The sequence below is a fragment of the Mus caroli genome, chromosome 17 (genome assembly GCF_900094665.2).
Source record: "Mus caroli chromosome 17, CAROLI_EIJ_v1.1, whole genome shotgun sequence".
NCBI classification, from domain to species: domain Eukaryota; kingdom Metazoa; phylum Chordata; class Mammalia; order Rodentia; family Muridae; genus Mus; species Mus caroli.
In genome coordinates, this window is record NC_034586.1 from 24050624 (window position 1) to 24064079 (window position 13456).

The window sequence follows — 13456 nt, forward strand, 5'->3', positions numbered from 1 at the left end:
TTTTGGTTTTTTCGAGATAGGGTTTCTCTGTATAGCCCTGGCTGTCCTGGAACTCACTTTGTAGACCAGGCTGGCCTCGAACTCAGAAATCCGCCTGCCCCTGCCTCCCAAGTGCTGGGATTAAAGGACTGTGCCACCATGCCCGGCCCAAACTGCAATTTTTAAAAATCAAACCTATAGCATAATATAGCCCAAAAGTAGACTGATTTGATTCTTGTTGAGCAGTGACTTTAGGAAAATACTATATTATTATTTTCCGTTAAACAATAATGATTCTGTAAGAGTAGAAAGTGCGTGCAAATAACACAGAATCAGATCTGAGGTGTTTCAGCGGCAGTTGGTTTGTGTTGTGTGGCTTGATAGCATGCAGAATGCAAAGTGTGTGTGCCATGTTCAGAATTGAGGCTGAACACGTGAGGTCACGTGACACAACACTAGCAGCCCCTCAGAAATGCCCCAGGTTCACTGAACATTTTGTTTTGCATCAGTTTTTAGCTGATGCCCATTCAGAGACATTCAGGGATGCCCAGCTTTTCACAGCTCCAACATTCCATTGAATAGAGCCACGTGAGGTCAATTATCCACTGTCTAAGCATCCGGGAGCTTAGGAAAGAGGAGTGGCAGGGTAGGACCAGCCAGTGCGGGAGGTAACCTTTATTGGAGCAATAGGGCTGGGAGACCCAGCAAGGAGATGAGAGCCAGGGCCAGGGTGAGTCCAGCCCATCAGAATAGAGATTTGGGTTTTCATCCTAAGACCAAATGAAGTGGGGTGGGGACTGGCCAGTGTCTGGGCAGGAAGCCCTTGGGAGAATCTGGTTAGTGTGCCCTGGGAGGCCTTGTGCTTGTGAGAGGCAGTCCCAGTTGGACCAACGAGAGGAAGTCACCACAATGAGGCCCCCTGAATTGACTCCGCACGGCTCCCCTCTGGTGTACTCTCCGATCATCATGTAAAGCCAGGGTCTCAGCTGAGTGTCCCCGTGAGCTATCAGGCCTAACCTCGTGTGCCCTGTAGAGGGCTATGACCCCAGCGCCCTGGAAGCTGTCCAGCTGGAGGACGGTTCCACTGCCTACATTCATCACCCTGTATCTGCGCCGTCGGACAGCACCATCCTGGCTGTGCACACAGAGGTGGGCTTGGAGGACCTGGCAGCGGACGATGAGGAAGGCTTCGGCGCGGACACAGTGGTGGCCCTGGAGCAGTATGCCAGCAAGGTGAGCACCTGCTCTACCGCCTGCCCACCACCTCTTGGCGCTGCCAAAACCCTACTTGTCTGGCCAAGGGTAGTGGTCCATGCTAGAATCCCAGTCCTTGGCATGTGGAGAAAGGAGCTTAAAGCCATTTTGAACCACACAAGATCCTATCTCAAACCAAAACAATTTCACCCTCTAGAAAACAGTGGCTTGGGCTCACACTGGGCTACCCTGGCCTCAGCCCATCCGCCCCAGCTCCTCCTCAGCCCGTCTGCCCCCGCGCCTCCCACTGCTCTTCTCTCCTTTCCCCTCACTGGGGCCATGACAGACAGACAGACAGCTGTGCACTGACTCTTGTTTTGCTGGCTGAGAAGGGAAGGCTGCTGTAAGGACAGCGGCTTCTGAGGGGCAGGAAGTGAGCGCCAGCCACCTCAAGCTGCAGTGATAATCTCTGCACATTGGGAAAGCTCTGCCTGTGCCTTTTCATTAGTTTTCCCATCCAGTGAAGTAAGATGCCGCTATATTTATTGCTTCTCTGAGACTGACTTAGACACTGGGGAATAAAGCCAGCAGGTAGTGAGCAGGCCTGTGCACCAGAGCTGCTGGGGCTCTGGGAAAGGGAGCCTGATGAGAGAAGCCCTGGTTACCTGCTGAGGACAGAGACCTGTGAGTCAAGGATAGACCACAGAGCCTTGGATGGATGGGGCAGAGTTAACCAAACACCAACAAACCTGCAAGCCGGGAGGGCTTAGTTTTCTAAGTTTCTTAGTTTTCCTCTAAAAGAGGAAAATTTTATGTCTCTTCAAAAGGAAGCACAAAATTTACAAGCCCCTCGGGCTACACCTCCTTTCAGCCCCTGTGCTGTAGGGTATGTTAAAGGCCAGATGTGAGACAGAAAGAGAACTAGGCTTTATCAAAAGCAAGAGCCTCGAGGTCAGGGCTGGCTCTGCCACCACCTACTCCAGCCGTGGGTAAGTGAGCTGAGTGGAACCAGGTGATTTCAGAAGTCACTTCCACCCGTGACTCCAGCCCATGATCATGGTGCTTGCTCCGCAGCAGGGTCTCCTTCGGGGAGAAGAAGACATGCTGATCAGCCCCAGCCTCCTAGGTGTATGGTCAGCAGGGGTTCTAACTCAGCCTAGCTCAGGGCAACCCTGCTACCCAGGAGATTCTGCTAGATGCCCTGAACACCCAGCCTCCCTGCTCCATCAGGGCTGCACCAGGACTTCATGCCAGCCTCGAGGAGTCTGCTAGCTGTCCCTGTCTAGATGTGTTTCTCTGCCTCAGGTGCACTCTCTCACATACATCTATGTATATACATATGTGTGTATACATACACTAATAAAAAAATCAATTTATCAAAAGGAGTTCCAGTTTTGTCCCCTCCCTTCCAGAACCACCCGAGTCCAGCCTTTGGCCACAGGAGCTATGCTGTGGGGCTTGGATGAGTGTTTGAACCCTTGGTTCCCAGTTGGTGACACTGGGAACATTTAAAAGTGGCAGCAAGAGGTGTGCCACTGGGTGTGGCCTTTGAGATTTAAAGCCCCTCCCATGCCACTTCCTTTCTTTCCCCGGGGGATTTTGCTTGTGCTGGGAAACTGAGCTCTCTGCTTCTCTGTTCCTGCCCCGTGCAGGATTAATTCTGTTCTTCGGGTCTTAGGCTCTCAGCTGGGTCTTGTGTCCTCCCTCTCATCCCCTGGGGAGTACATATAGAAACACTAAGATAGTTGTTTTTTGGTTTTTTGGTTTTTTTGGTTTTTCGAGACAGGGTTTCTCTGTGTAACCCTGGCTGTCCTGGAACTCACTCTGTAGATCAGGCTGGCCTCAAACTCAGAAATCCGCCTGCCTCTGCCTCCCAAGTGCTGGGATTAAAGGAGTACGCCACCACGCCCAGCGTTGTTTTTTCCCCTCAGGTTCTGCACGATAGCCCTGCTTCCCACAATGGCAAAGGGCAGCAGGTTGGAGACCGAGCTTTCCGCTGTGGCTACAAGGGCTGTGGTCGTCTCTACACCACTGCCCATCACTTAAAGGTAAGGCTGGCAGGTGGCTTTGAGCCCCGCCTCTTCCCTGTAAGACTGTTCTGGCGCCACCCTGGCCCTTGCCCCATGTCACCTGCAGGAGGGAAGAGGCACATGCAGAGAAGTGTCCACATAGGAAGCTGGGACACAGAGTGTGGGAGGGAAGAGAACCAGCGGACTCAGCCAGTCCCATCCCTGAGCTACGGGTTTGCTTTCCCTCGCAGGTCCACGAACGAGCTCACACAGGGGACCGTCCATACAGGTGTGACTTCCCGAGCTGTGGAAAGGCCTTTGCAACAGGTAACACATCTGGATGAAGACAAGGTCTGAAATCAGTTGACAGCAAAGGGTTCTAGATCTACTTGGGGACCTCTACAAAGGTGGCCAAGCACAGACTGTGCTGTCCCAGAAAGACCACTGAGGTGCCTGAAGTGCCTTCGGAAGAGGCTGGGGCACAGGAGAGAGGCCTGTCTCTTGTATCAGCTCTGGCAGCCACCAGCTGTAGGCTACTGAAGCCTGTGGCTTCTCTGGCTTTGTTTGCTATGGGAAACAAGGGCCCTCGGGCTCAGCTTCTCTAGGCTCCCTCTGAGATTCATATTCTAGAATGTCTCCATCTGGCCTTATAAAGCGTCCCAGGGCACTGTGGGCTTTTCCTTGGCAGGATGGGTCAGAGGCTGTCCTGAGCCTGTGGAGCATCCTGGAACATCACTTAGGATAGAGAGCCTCTAAGGCAGGCAGGCAAGCAGGCAGGCAAGCAGGGACGAGGCTCCGCTGACCACTCTTCTTATATCCCACCACACATGGACAGGCTATGGGCTAAAAAGTCATGTTCGTACTCACACGGGTGAGAAACCATACAAGTGCCCAGAGGAGCTGTGCAGCAAAGCCTTCAAGACCTCAGGGGACCTGCAGAAACACGTGCGGACCCACACAGGTAGGCTGGGCCCTGCCACCCCATCCCCAGGGGCCAGGGGTTCACTCTGCTTTTCAGATTGAGGCCCAGAGCCCAGAGCTGTCTCTTCTTGGCTCTGGCCCTCCTGAGCTGTCCCTCAATCCCCTGTCTGCACAGGTGAGCGCCCATTCCGGTGCCCTTTTGAGGGCTGTGGCCGCTCCTTCACCACATCAAATATCCGCAAGGTACATGTGCGCACCCACACAGGCGAGCGGCCCTACACCTGCCCCGAGCCCCACTGTGGCCGTGGCTTCACCAGCGCCACCAACTACAAGAATCACGTGCGCATCCATACAGGTGGGCCAGCTGGTGTGTGAGGAGCCCCTCCCCAGACCCCACCTCCCCCTTCTGTGGGCTTCTGATCGGGGACCTCTCAGCTCCAGCCTTCTCTGCCAGCCAGCCACTCCTGGCTGGGCTGGGGTGGGTACCCCAAATGCTGTCTCACCTACCATGAGCAGTGCCCCCATTGGTAGCTGGGTCTAGTCCTACAGTCCTGTTCACCTCAGTAGAGTAGGACAGCTCCTAGCCGCACTTGGATGAAAATGTCACCTGCGTCTCCTTCAAGCATCTACTCTGCACGAGACTCTGGGGTCCAGTCTCCAGTGCCAACCCCTGTCTAGCTTCCCATCATCTCTCAGCCATTTCTCCCATCCTGACATTGTGTTCTTTACCCCACTGTCTCTCCTCTTATACCTGCAATTCTTAGCCCCACACCCCACCATTGCAGTGTCTGCCCTCACTCCCCTTCTCTACGTGCCCCTTACTCTCTCCACCTTGTCTCTGGGTGCGGAGGTCCCAATCTCGTGCCCTCCTGTCTTCCACAGGCCATCTTCCCCAACTCCTGTCCCCGAGTCTCAGTTCTCAGCCCTTTCCCCTGGCTTTCCTGACACCAGTCCTGTCCCCAACCCTATCCCCTTAGCTTCCCCCTTGCCAGCCCCAGTTCCCACCCCCCTCACAGCCCAGTGTCCCCAGGGGAGAAGCCATACGTTTGCACGGTGCCAGGCTGCGGAAAGCGCTTTACGGAGTACTCGAGCCTGTACAAACACCACGTGGTGCACACACACTGCAAGCCCTACACGTGCAGTAGCTGCGGCAAGACCTACCGGCAGACCTCCACCCTGGCCATGCACAAGCGCAGCGCGCACGGGGAACTGGAGGCCACGGAGGAGAGTGAACAGGCCCTGTATGAGCAGCAGCAGCTGGAGGGTGAGGGAGCAGAGAGCGGGAGGCAGGGCCACAGAGCCTCTCCGGACATCTAGCAGCGGGTAACAGTCTAGGCTCTCTTTTCCTAGCCGCCTCTGCTGCTGAGGAAAGCCCCCCGCCCAAACCAACCCACATTGCTTACCTTTCGGAAGTGAAGGAAGAGAGCAGTGCCATCCCAACCCAAGTAGCCATGGTGACGGAGGAGGATGGGCCCCCTCAGGTGGCTCTGATCACTCAGGACGGTACCCAGCAGGTAGAAGCCCTGGGGATGGGTGGACCGGTCTCCCAATGGCCCCTGAGGTCCTCAGCCTCACCTCCACCCAGGCACCTGTTTTGCCTTTATGGACTTTAGAGAGCTGCATCTGAGGGGACCAGTGTGTCACCCAGCCCTGCTCCTCCCAGTGTGCTCATCTGAATGACATGCATGTACTTAAGTGGGGTCACATCAGGTCTCGAGGGTCTTGAAGTCAAAAGTCTGCCAGTGTTGTGGCCACAGAGTACCTTGCCCCTTGGCCATACCTCATTGTCTAGTGTGCCTCTTTCTACTAGGGTGAAGAGGAAGGCACGCTAGGTGGAGACCCTGACCTGCATGCAGGGGGTTACAGAGGCAAAATAGTGGGAGGTACAAGTGCCAGAGAGAGGCCTTGCTGCTGCTTCTGTAGCCGTGGCCCTGCGCTGTGCCAGTGCCCAAACCCAGTGCTCCCTCCCCTGTCTCCAGCTCATGTCCCTCCTGTCTGCAGGTCAGCCTGTCTCCAGAAGACCTGCAGGCCCTGGGAAGTGCCATCAGTGTAGTGACACAGCACGGCAGCACCACCCTCACCATCCCCGGTCATCACGAAGAACTGGCCACATCTGGTGCACACACGGTCACCATGGTCAGCGCCGATGGCACGCAGACTCAGCCCGTATGACCAGGCACTTTCCTTGTTCTCTGTGTAACCTTGTCATGGGGGTTGGAGGGCATTACATGCACAGACCAAACCATCCAAGATTTCATATGAGACAAAGACACCATAAAAAGTCTCCCTGCCAGGCCTAGTGGTATGAGCCTGTAGTTGTAGCTAAGGCACGAGGACCACAACTTTAAGGTCAGTCTGGGCTAAGCAAGGTATGGGGTACAGCTCAGTCATGGAGCTGCCATCTGGCATGTATGAAGCCCTAGGTTCAGTTCCCAAGACTCAACCACCCAGACTTTTTTAATTAATTAATTATTATATGTAAGTACACTGTAGCTATCTTCAGACACTCCAGAAGATAGCATCAGATTTCATTATAGATGGTTGTGAGCCACCATGTGGTTGCTGGGATTTGAACTCAGGACCTTTGGAAGAGCAGCTGATGCTCTTAACCACTGAGCTATCTCACCAGCCCCCAACCACCCAGACTTTAAAGTCTCCCCTCAAAGGCCAGGTGTGGTGGTACACACCTTTAATCCCATCACTCTGGAAGCAGAGGCAGGAAAGCATCTGTGAGTTCAAGGCCAGCCTGATCTATGTTATAACAATTTCTAGGACCACAAAGAGAGACCGTGTCTCAAACAACAAACAAAACCATTCCCTTAGGGCTGGAGAGATGGCTCAGAGGTTAAGAGCACCGACTGCTCTTCCAAAGGTCATGAGTTCAAATCCCAGCAACCACATGATGGCTCACAACCATCTGTAATGAGATCTGATGCCCTCTTCTGGGGTCTCTGAAGACAGCTACAGTGTACTTACAAATAATAAATAAATAAATTTTAAAAAACAAAAAATCGGGCTGGTGAGATGGCTCAGTGGGTAAGAGTACCCGACTGTTCTTCCGAAGGTCCAGAGTTCAAATCCCAGCAACCACATGGTGGCTCACAACCATCCGTAACGAGATCTGGCGCCCTCTTCTGGAGTGTCTGAAGACAGCTACAGTGTACTTACATAAAATAAATAAATAAATCTTTAAAAAAAAAAAATCAAAAAACGAGTCCCCTCAGCAACCTTCATCCTTAAAAGCCTTTGGCAGGCAGCTCCAGGCAGCGTGTCTGCCGTAGGTGTACTCCCTGCGATTTAGGACTAAGACAGCTCAGGGTCAGCCTGGACAGCTTACTCAAAACCACAAAGCATGGGAAGGACTGGGGGTAGCTTGGTGGCTCTGAACACCAAGTCCCTTAAGTTCAGTCCCCAGTGTTGTCTCTACCACCCTGACAGCCTGCAAGAAAATCGTGCAAACTAAAGAGAAAAATGCAGTCATAATCACTTGCACAGCGCAGTGACCTTGTCCTTCCTGTCTGTGCTGCCCCCAGCCATGGAGCAGGTGCAAGGTCTTCTGCTTGTGTGTCTCCAGGTCACAATCATTACCTCTGGGGCCTTGGTGACTGAGGACTCAAGCGTGGCATCTCTTCATCACCAACAGGTGGCGCTGTTGGCCACAGCCAACGGAACACACATCGCAGTGCAGGTGGGCTGAAGACTGGAGGGAGAGGGAGCCTGAAAGGGAGTGGTGGGGAGGCGTGGGCACTGAGGGAGAGCTCAGGCCCTCTCTGCCTATACAGGGAGACTGGGGAGTCCTTCACCTTGGGGTGGCTGAGGCAGCACCTGTGCTTCAGGCTTAGTCTTTCTCTTCACCTGGGAGACAGAGAAGCTGGAGCGAATTCTCTCTAAGGCGTTTTCCAGCCAGTTGCTGTTCTGTGAGCCAGCTGATGTTTAACACAGAGTAGCCTGTGGTCTGCCCAGGACGTGCCTAATAGGACTCTTTACCAGGGCATTTTCCTCTAGTAGAGCCCTAATAAGAAAGAGCCTTTAATCCCAGCACTTGGGAGGCAGAGGCAGGTGGATCTCTGAGTTTGAGGCCACTCACTACAGAGTGAGTTTCAGGACAGCCAGGGCTACACAGAGAAACCCTGTCTCAAAAACCAAACCAACCAAGAGAGTGGGTGGAGCACACAGGTCTGTGGGGTCTGGAAGGGAGGAACTGACCTCTCCCCCTGCTGCACCTCTCCACAGCTGGAGGACCAGCAGACCCTGGAGGAGGCCATAAGCGTAGCCACTGCTGCTATGCAGCAAGGGGCTGTGACCCTGGAAACCACAGAGAGCGGCTGCTGAGCCCAAGAGGACCAGCTCCCACACCACACTGGAGAAGGCACCATGCTCACAGGCAGCCCTGCCTCCGGGGCCCCCAGCCACAGCTGACCCCAAGAAGATGGCCACATAGGCCTCAGGGGTGATGAGGCAACAGGAAAATGGCCTCTAGTGGAAAGGTCTGTGGGCTACACCCAAGATGAGGGCCAGGCAGCAGACAGTGGACACTGAGCTTGGTCACCAGGCTGCCACACCCCTGCGTCCCTCCCTTGGAAGGATATTCTTCCTGCTCTGTCCACTCCCTTCCTCAGGGAGGTGGTGACTAGGTGGACGAGGACTGGCCTCCACCCTGGCTGCTAGTACCACCAGGGGAAAGGCTGACAGCTTTCAGCCCAGCGCCTCCCAGCAATAACTGTCTCCTGGGGCTACGGTGGCCGAGATGCCTAGCCACTTGGCACCAGGGACTTCCCACCACCACAGTCAGAATTAATTCCTCAGGGGCCTGTGGCTGGAGTGAAGGTGCCTCCTCGCTTGTCTGTGGCAGAGAGGCAAGCGAGTGGCCTGTACCCGGACTGCTGGGGACTGGGTTTCATTTGTTTTGTGGTTTGGGTTTTTAATCCTATTTTGATAATTTTTTTTCCTGCTCTGGGTGGTGGTGGCAGACGGGCGGATGAGTATTTAATAAAAGTTGCAAGTTTCCACCTGGGCTCCTCCATCATTCAGTGCCGGGCCCAAGCTCCAGCCTGCCTCCCTAGCCCTGCGGCGCCTCAGCGCCTCAGCGCCCACCCAGGCGGAATTCCGCCCTAGGAGAGGTGAGCTCTGGGACCCGCTGGTAGGCTTTTGCCCACACCTACGCCAAACAGGACCTGAGTGGTGGCTGTGCTTCTTCCTGGGCTGTGGCTGAATCTGGGGTAATGCCTGGGCTGGCAGAGTTCTGGGTCTTCTGCCTTGCCATCATTGAACAGAGCCTGGACCCTTCCTTCTCTGCCACCATCACTACACACAACCTCACCAAGGTTCCAGTGACTTCTTCCCAGTGCTAACATCCCGACTCTGTAACCCAGTTAGGGGGCAGGATGTCTAAGTTCATGCTGTGAGATCCCAAAGACACGGGGGGACCCCGCTAAAGAACCCCCATATAAAGAACATCAGAAGGCCAGAACAGCCACAGCAGGACAGGTTCTGGCACCTCATGAAGAGCAGCTATAACGCTAACCACAGCTGTGTAGGAACACTGTAGGAACTGCGGGAGCCTCTCCCTCCCTCCTCCTCATCCTCATGAGCTGCCGACAGAGCCAGGAAATCAGGGACCAAGTGCGTAAGATTATCCTCTCCTGGGATACCAGGAAGCCCTCATTTGCTGTTGCTCAGCTGGGATCTTTTCTCTCCTCCTCCTCCTCTTCTTCCTCTTCTCCCCCCCCCCCTCTTTTGTCCCTGGCTGTCCTAGAACTCATTCTGTGGACCAGACTGGCCCCAAAATCAGAGATCTGCCTCCTCTGCCTCCCGAGAGAGCTGAGATCAAAGGCGCCACTACTGGGCTTTTTTATAGTTTGTTTTTTGAGACAGAACTGTCCTTCATAGCCTAGGTGGTCTCAAACTCATCCCAAGGTTCTAGAATTCCAAATGAGGAGCTATAGTGTGTCTCCACAGCCTGTTTGCTGCTTACTCTGGACATCAGCCCTGTCTCTGTAAGTGCAGGGGCTGGGTATTCGTCCCTGTGAGTGAGTAGGTGGGTGGGTGGGGCACAACTCCAGAATTAGCTTCCACAGACTTCATTGAAATTTAATGGCCACCATGATCTGTGTGGGCAATGCCTCTGAAGAAGCGGAGGCTGCTGAAGAGGGCTCTGCCCCTGGCCTGCCCTGCCCCTGCCTGGATTTCTGAGGTGAGCCCCACTGTCAAGGTCACCCCGTGTGCCTAAATACAGGCTCTGGTGTCTTGAAAGCCATCAAGTACAAAGTGGGCAGTATTCTGAAGTTTCTTTTAGAGCCAAGGCCCGGGGAGGGGGAAAGGGCAAACCAAACTGCCAAGGCACCCCGTCGTGGAGAAGCGGAGAAGCGGCTGGCTCTGTCCTTCCTCGGCTAGGCTTCTTTTGCTTGGGTAGAACTCTGCACTGAGCTCCTGCTGGGTGGCTCTAAAGAAATGTCCTGTCCCGGGCCTACAGTTTTCTTTCTGTCCAGTCTCAGGCACCCACACAGCTCTGTGAGGTAGGAACGTACTAAGAGTAGACTGTTGGGGCTAACTCATCCAATCGCTTCCACTTGTTAAGCTTGGCTCCTGATCCTGTGTCCCTCCAAGTCTGGAAGGGCCTGCTTCCTCTCTCTAGAGCTACCACTGGGAGCCTGGGAAGGTCCTGAGGCAAGCAGGATTCTAAAGTGACTATCTGTGCTGAGGGAGCCAGGCCCCAAAGGAGGGCTCCAGCTCTGGGAGGATCAACCCTGGACCCTCGCAAGGAAGCAGAGGGTGGCGAGAGCAGCTGGCCAGGCCCTGGAAGCAAGAGGGAGCAGGCAGGTGGAGCTCTCGCTCCGCTCTGCACCAGGGCCTCTCTGCGGTCTGCAGCCGTTTGCATTTCCTGAAACCGGATCTTGGTGTCAGAGCCGCCCCTGGGCTGGGGCGGGCGCCTCAGCCATGGCCCTGCGCAAGGAGCTGCTCAAGTCTATCTGGTACGCCTTCACTGCACTGGACGTGGAGAAGAGCGGCAAGGTCTCCAAGTCCCAACTCAAGGTGAGCGGCATCCTTGGGGTTCGGGGGAGGCTGACTCAACATGCCAGCTCCCACCCCAGAGAGTCAGCCACGGAAGCCTTTGCTACTGGCAGACACCTTGCCATCCAGCAGCCCTGGCCCGGGGTGGAGCGCTGACGGGGCCACAAAGGCAGCGTAGCTCAGTGGATGCTCCCCAGAGGGCTCGTGCCACCAGAAGCCACTGTCTAGAACCAAGTACCCTGACTGGACAGACAGTAGAGGTGGCATCACGAGGTTCCAAGATTGAGTAGCCAGGCCCCTTCCCGGGCTCCTTGTGGGTTCCCCAGCGTCATGCTTGGGCACGTACCCTGCTCCTCCCTGTGGCTCCCTCATGGCTTTGAAGAAAGACAGTTAGTGCTTGCCCTTGGCTCTGAGAGCCTCCTCCATTTGCAAAGCAAGCTGGCGACTTGAAGCAAGCGGTAACGTGGGCCACCTATCAGCGCAGGAACAGAACAGGTTGGGAGATTTATCTTATACCTTGAGACCTCAGGCTGAGGGTGTCGGGGAAGCCGGGCCTGAGAAAATCTCTTCCGTGACCACACACATACACTGTACTCACCCCCATCATCTTAAATCCATTAGGCCTAGACAGTTCCAAGGAGCGGAAGGAGCTCTCTCCTTCCTGGGTAGGTGTCTTTTTCCCAGGGGAGAATGTAGGAGAAACCAGCAGATGTCTAGGCTGCTGGAGCCAGGGAGTGTTGGGCCAAGTGTCAGAGTAGCCTCAACCCTCTGACCCTGCTAGGGATTCAGTCACTGTCTGTAAATACTTTACCTGGAGCGCCACAGGAGGCTGTGTCTGCCTCCGACTCTCCCCTCAAAGTCTGGGTATTTACAATTTCCACTGATCACAACCATGACAGGAACCCTGGGAGGCAGATGGGACAGAACAGGCCTGGCCCACCTCTGTCTCAACTCCGACATTGCTAAAGCTGGGTCCTATGAACTTAGAAGCTCTAGCCAGCTCCATCTACCCAGCTGAGCTGGCTTTGGAAGCATCTAATGACTAAGGTTCTACTTCCCCAGGAAAGAGAGTCCAGTACCACCTCTGGTTCCCTAGAGAGGCAAGGTTATCCCTTCCCATGTCCGTCCAGCTCTTGTCACCGAGTTGAGTTCTGCCCAGAAAGAAAAACAGGTCATCCAGACACCAATCCTGTAGAAACTGTGCCCCCCACACACCTTCCCCCGAACCCTGTCTCTTTAGTACTCCACCACATGGCTTCTTGCTCCCAAGATACTATGTTCCCTCTCTGTGACTTCTGACCCCTCTCCAGGCTCTCTGTGTGCCTTGTGTGCATAGTGTGCAGCCCTTGGTGTCATCAGTCAGGAAGGTAGAGCCCCCCCCCGCCTGTTAGCTTCTGACCAGCCCCCTTCCTGCCCCACTCCCACTCCCCAACGCCCACAGGTTGAGAATTTCTGGGGAAGATCCTCTGAGCACACATACCCTTAAACTGTGCACCTCCCAGCTCGAATCCAGCCCTCTTGTGATGACATCTCTGGCCAGAAACAGTAAATGTCACACCTGCCTGACAGGAAACCTGTCTGCTCTCAAACTAACACTGAGAGTTTTGGGGCCATGTGAATGGGAGGCAGAAATGTCAGGACCCTTGCATGTGAGGGAAGGGTTTCCCCCCACCTGGGCCAATGTGGTGGATGCTGGGCTGGGAGGGAAGTAATGACATTGCTGGAGGTGGGGAGAGTCAGAGAGGAGGAATGGAGAAGTGGTCAGAAGGTGGAGGAAGAAGCAGAGAACAGAGATACGCCAGCAGGGTACACCCAGTCTCCTGTGGATATAGGGGTGAGGGCTCGGGCTTAGCTGGTCTTAAGAATATGGTTCACAGCCTTGGTGGCCTCTGTTGGGGACAGGCAGGAAACTGTATAACCCCCCAACCCTAGATCACACTGAGTCTGAGTCGCCTCTTCTCCCCGTCTGAATGCTCATGGAAGGCTGCTTTGGTTGGCCTGGTGCATCCTGGGGAGGCCAGAGGAAGAGGGGGAGGGGCTGGGCTGAGAAAAGCCCAGGTGGGACACACCTGGATGTGGTGGCACACCTGTGATCCCAGGACTTGAGGTTGAAGCAGGACACTCCAGGGATTGTCTCAAAAAAAAAGAAAAGAAAAGAAAAGAAAAGAAAAGAAAAGAAAAGAAAAGAAAAGAAAAAAGAAGAAGGAGAAAAGAAGGAGGAGGAGAAGAAGAAAGAAGGAGGAGGAGGAGGAGGAGAAAGAAGAAGAAGAAGAAGAAGAAGAAGAAGAAGAAGAAGAAGAAGAAGAAGAAGAAGAAGAAGAAGAAGAAGAAGAAGAAGAAGA

The 13456-nt window shown here is 54.4% G+C and overlaps 2 protein-coding genes across 3 annotated transcripts in view; both read left to right on the forward strand.

The window, feature by feature from the left end:
• Znf76 (zinc finger protein 76) overlaps positions 1 to 9112 on the forward strand; it is a 28921-nt gene extending 19809 nt beyond the window's left edge. For both annotated transcript variants that reach the window (XM_021186212.2, XM_021186213.2), the window contains exons 5-14: positions 1013 to 1212; positions 3105 to 3221; positions 3434 to 3509; positions 4018 to 4143; positions 4279 to 4458; positions 5134 to 5367; positions 5454 to 5617; positions 6105 to 6269; positions 7678 to 7791; positions 8337 to 9112. In XM_021186212.2, the coding sequence (XP_021041871.1) occupies positions 1013 to 1212; positions 3105 to 3221; positions 3434 to 3509; positions 4018 to 4143; positions 4279 to 4458; positions 5134 to 5367; positions 5454 to 5617; positions 6105 to 6269; positions 7678 to 7791; positions 8337 to 8435 (1475 nt within the window). In that variant the 3' untranslated portion in view covers positions 8436 to 9112. The remainder of the gene's footprint in view (positions 1 to 1012; positions 1213 to 3104; positions 3222 to 3433; positions 3510 to 4017; positions 4144 to 4278; positions 4459 to 5133; positions 5368 to 5453; positions 5618 to 6104; positions 6270 to 7677; positions 7792 to 8336) is intronic.
• Positions 9113 to 10980: 1868 nt separating this feature from the next.
• The window catches only part of Def6 (DEF6 guanine nucleotide exchange factor), a 20447-nt gene continuing 17971 nt past the window's right edge, over positions 10981 to 13456 (forward strand). Inside the window, exon 1 of the mRNA XM_021186211.1 lies at positions 10981 to 11135. Within this exon, the coding sequence (XP_021041870.1) occupies positions 11040 to 11135 (96 nt within the window). The 5' untranslated portion in view covers positions 10981 to 11039. The remainder of the gene's footprint in view (positions 11136 to 13456) is intronic.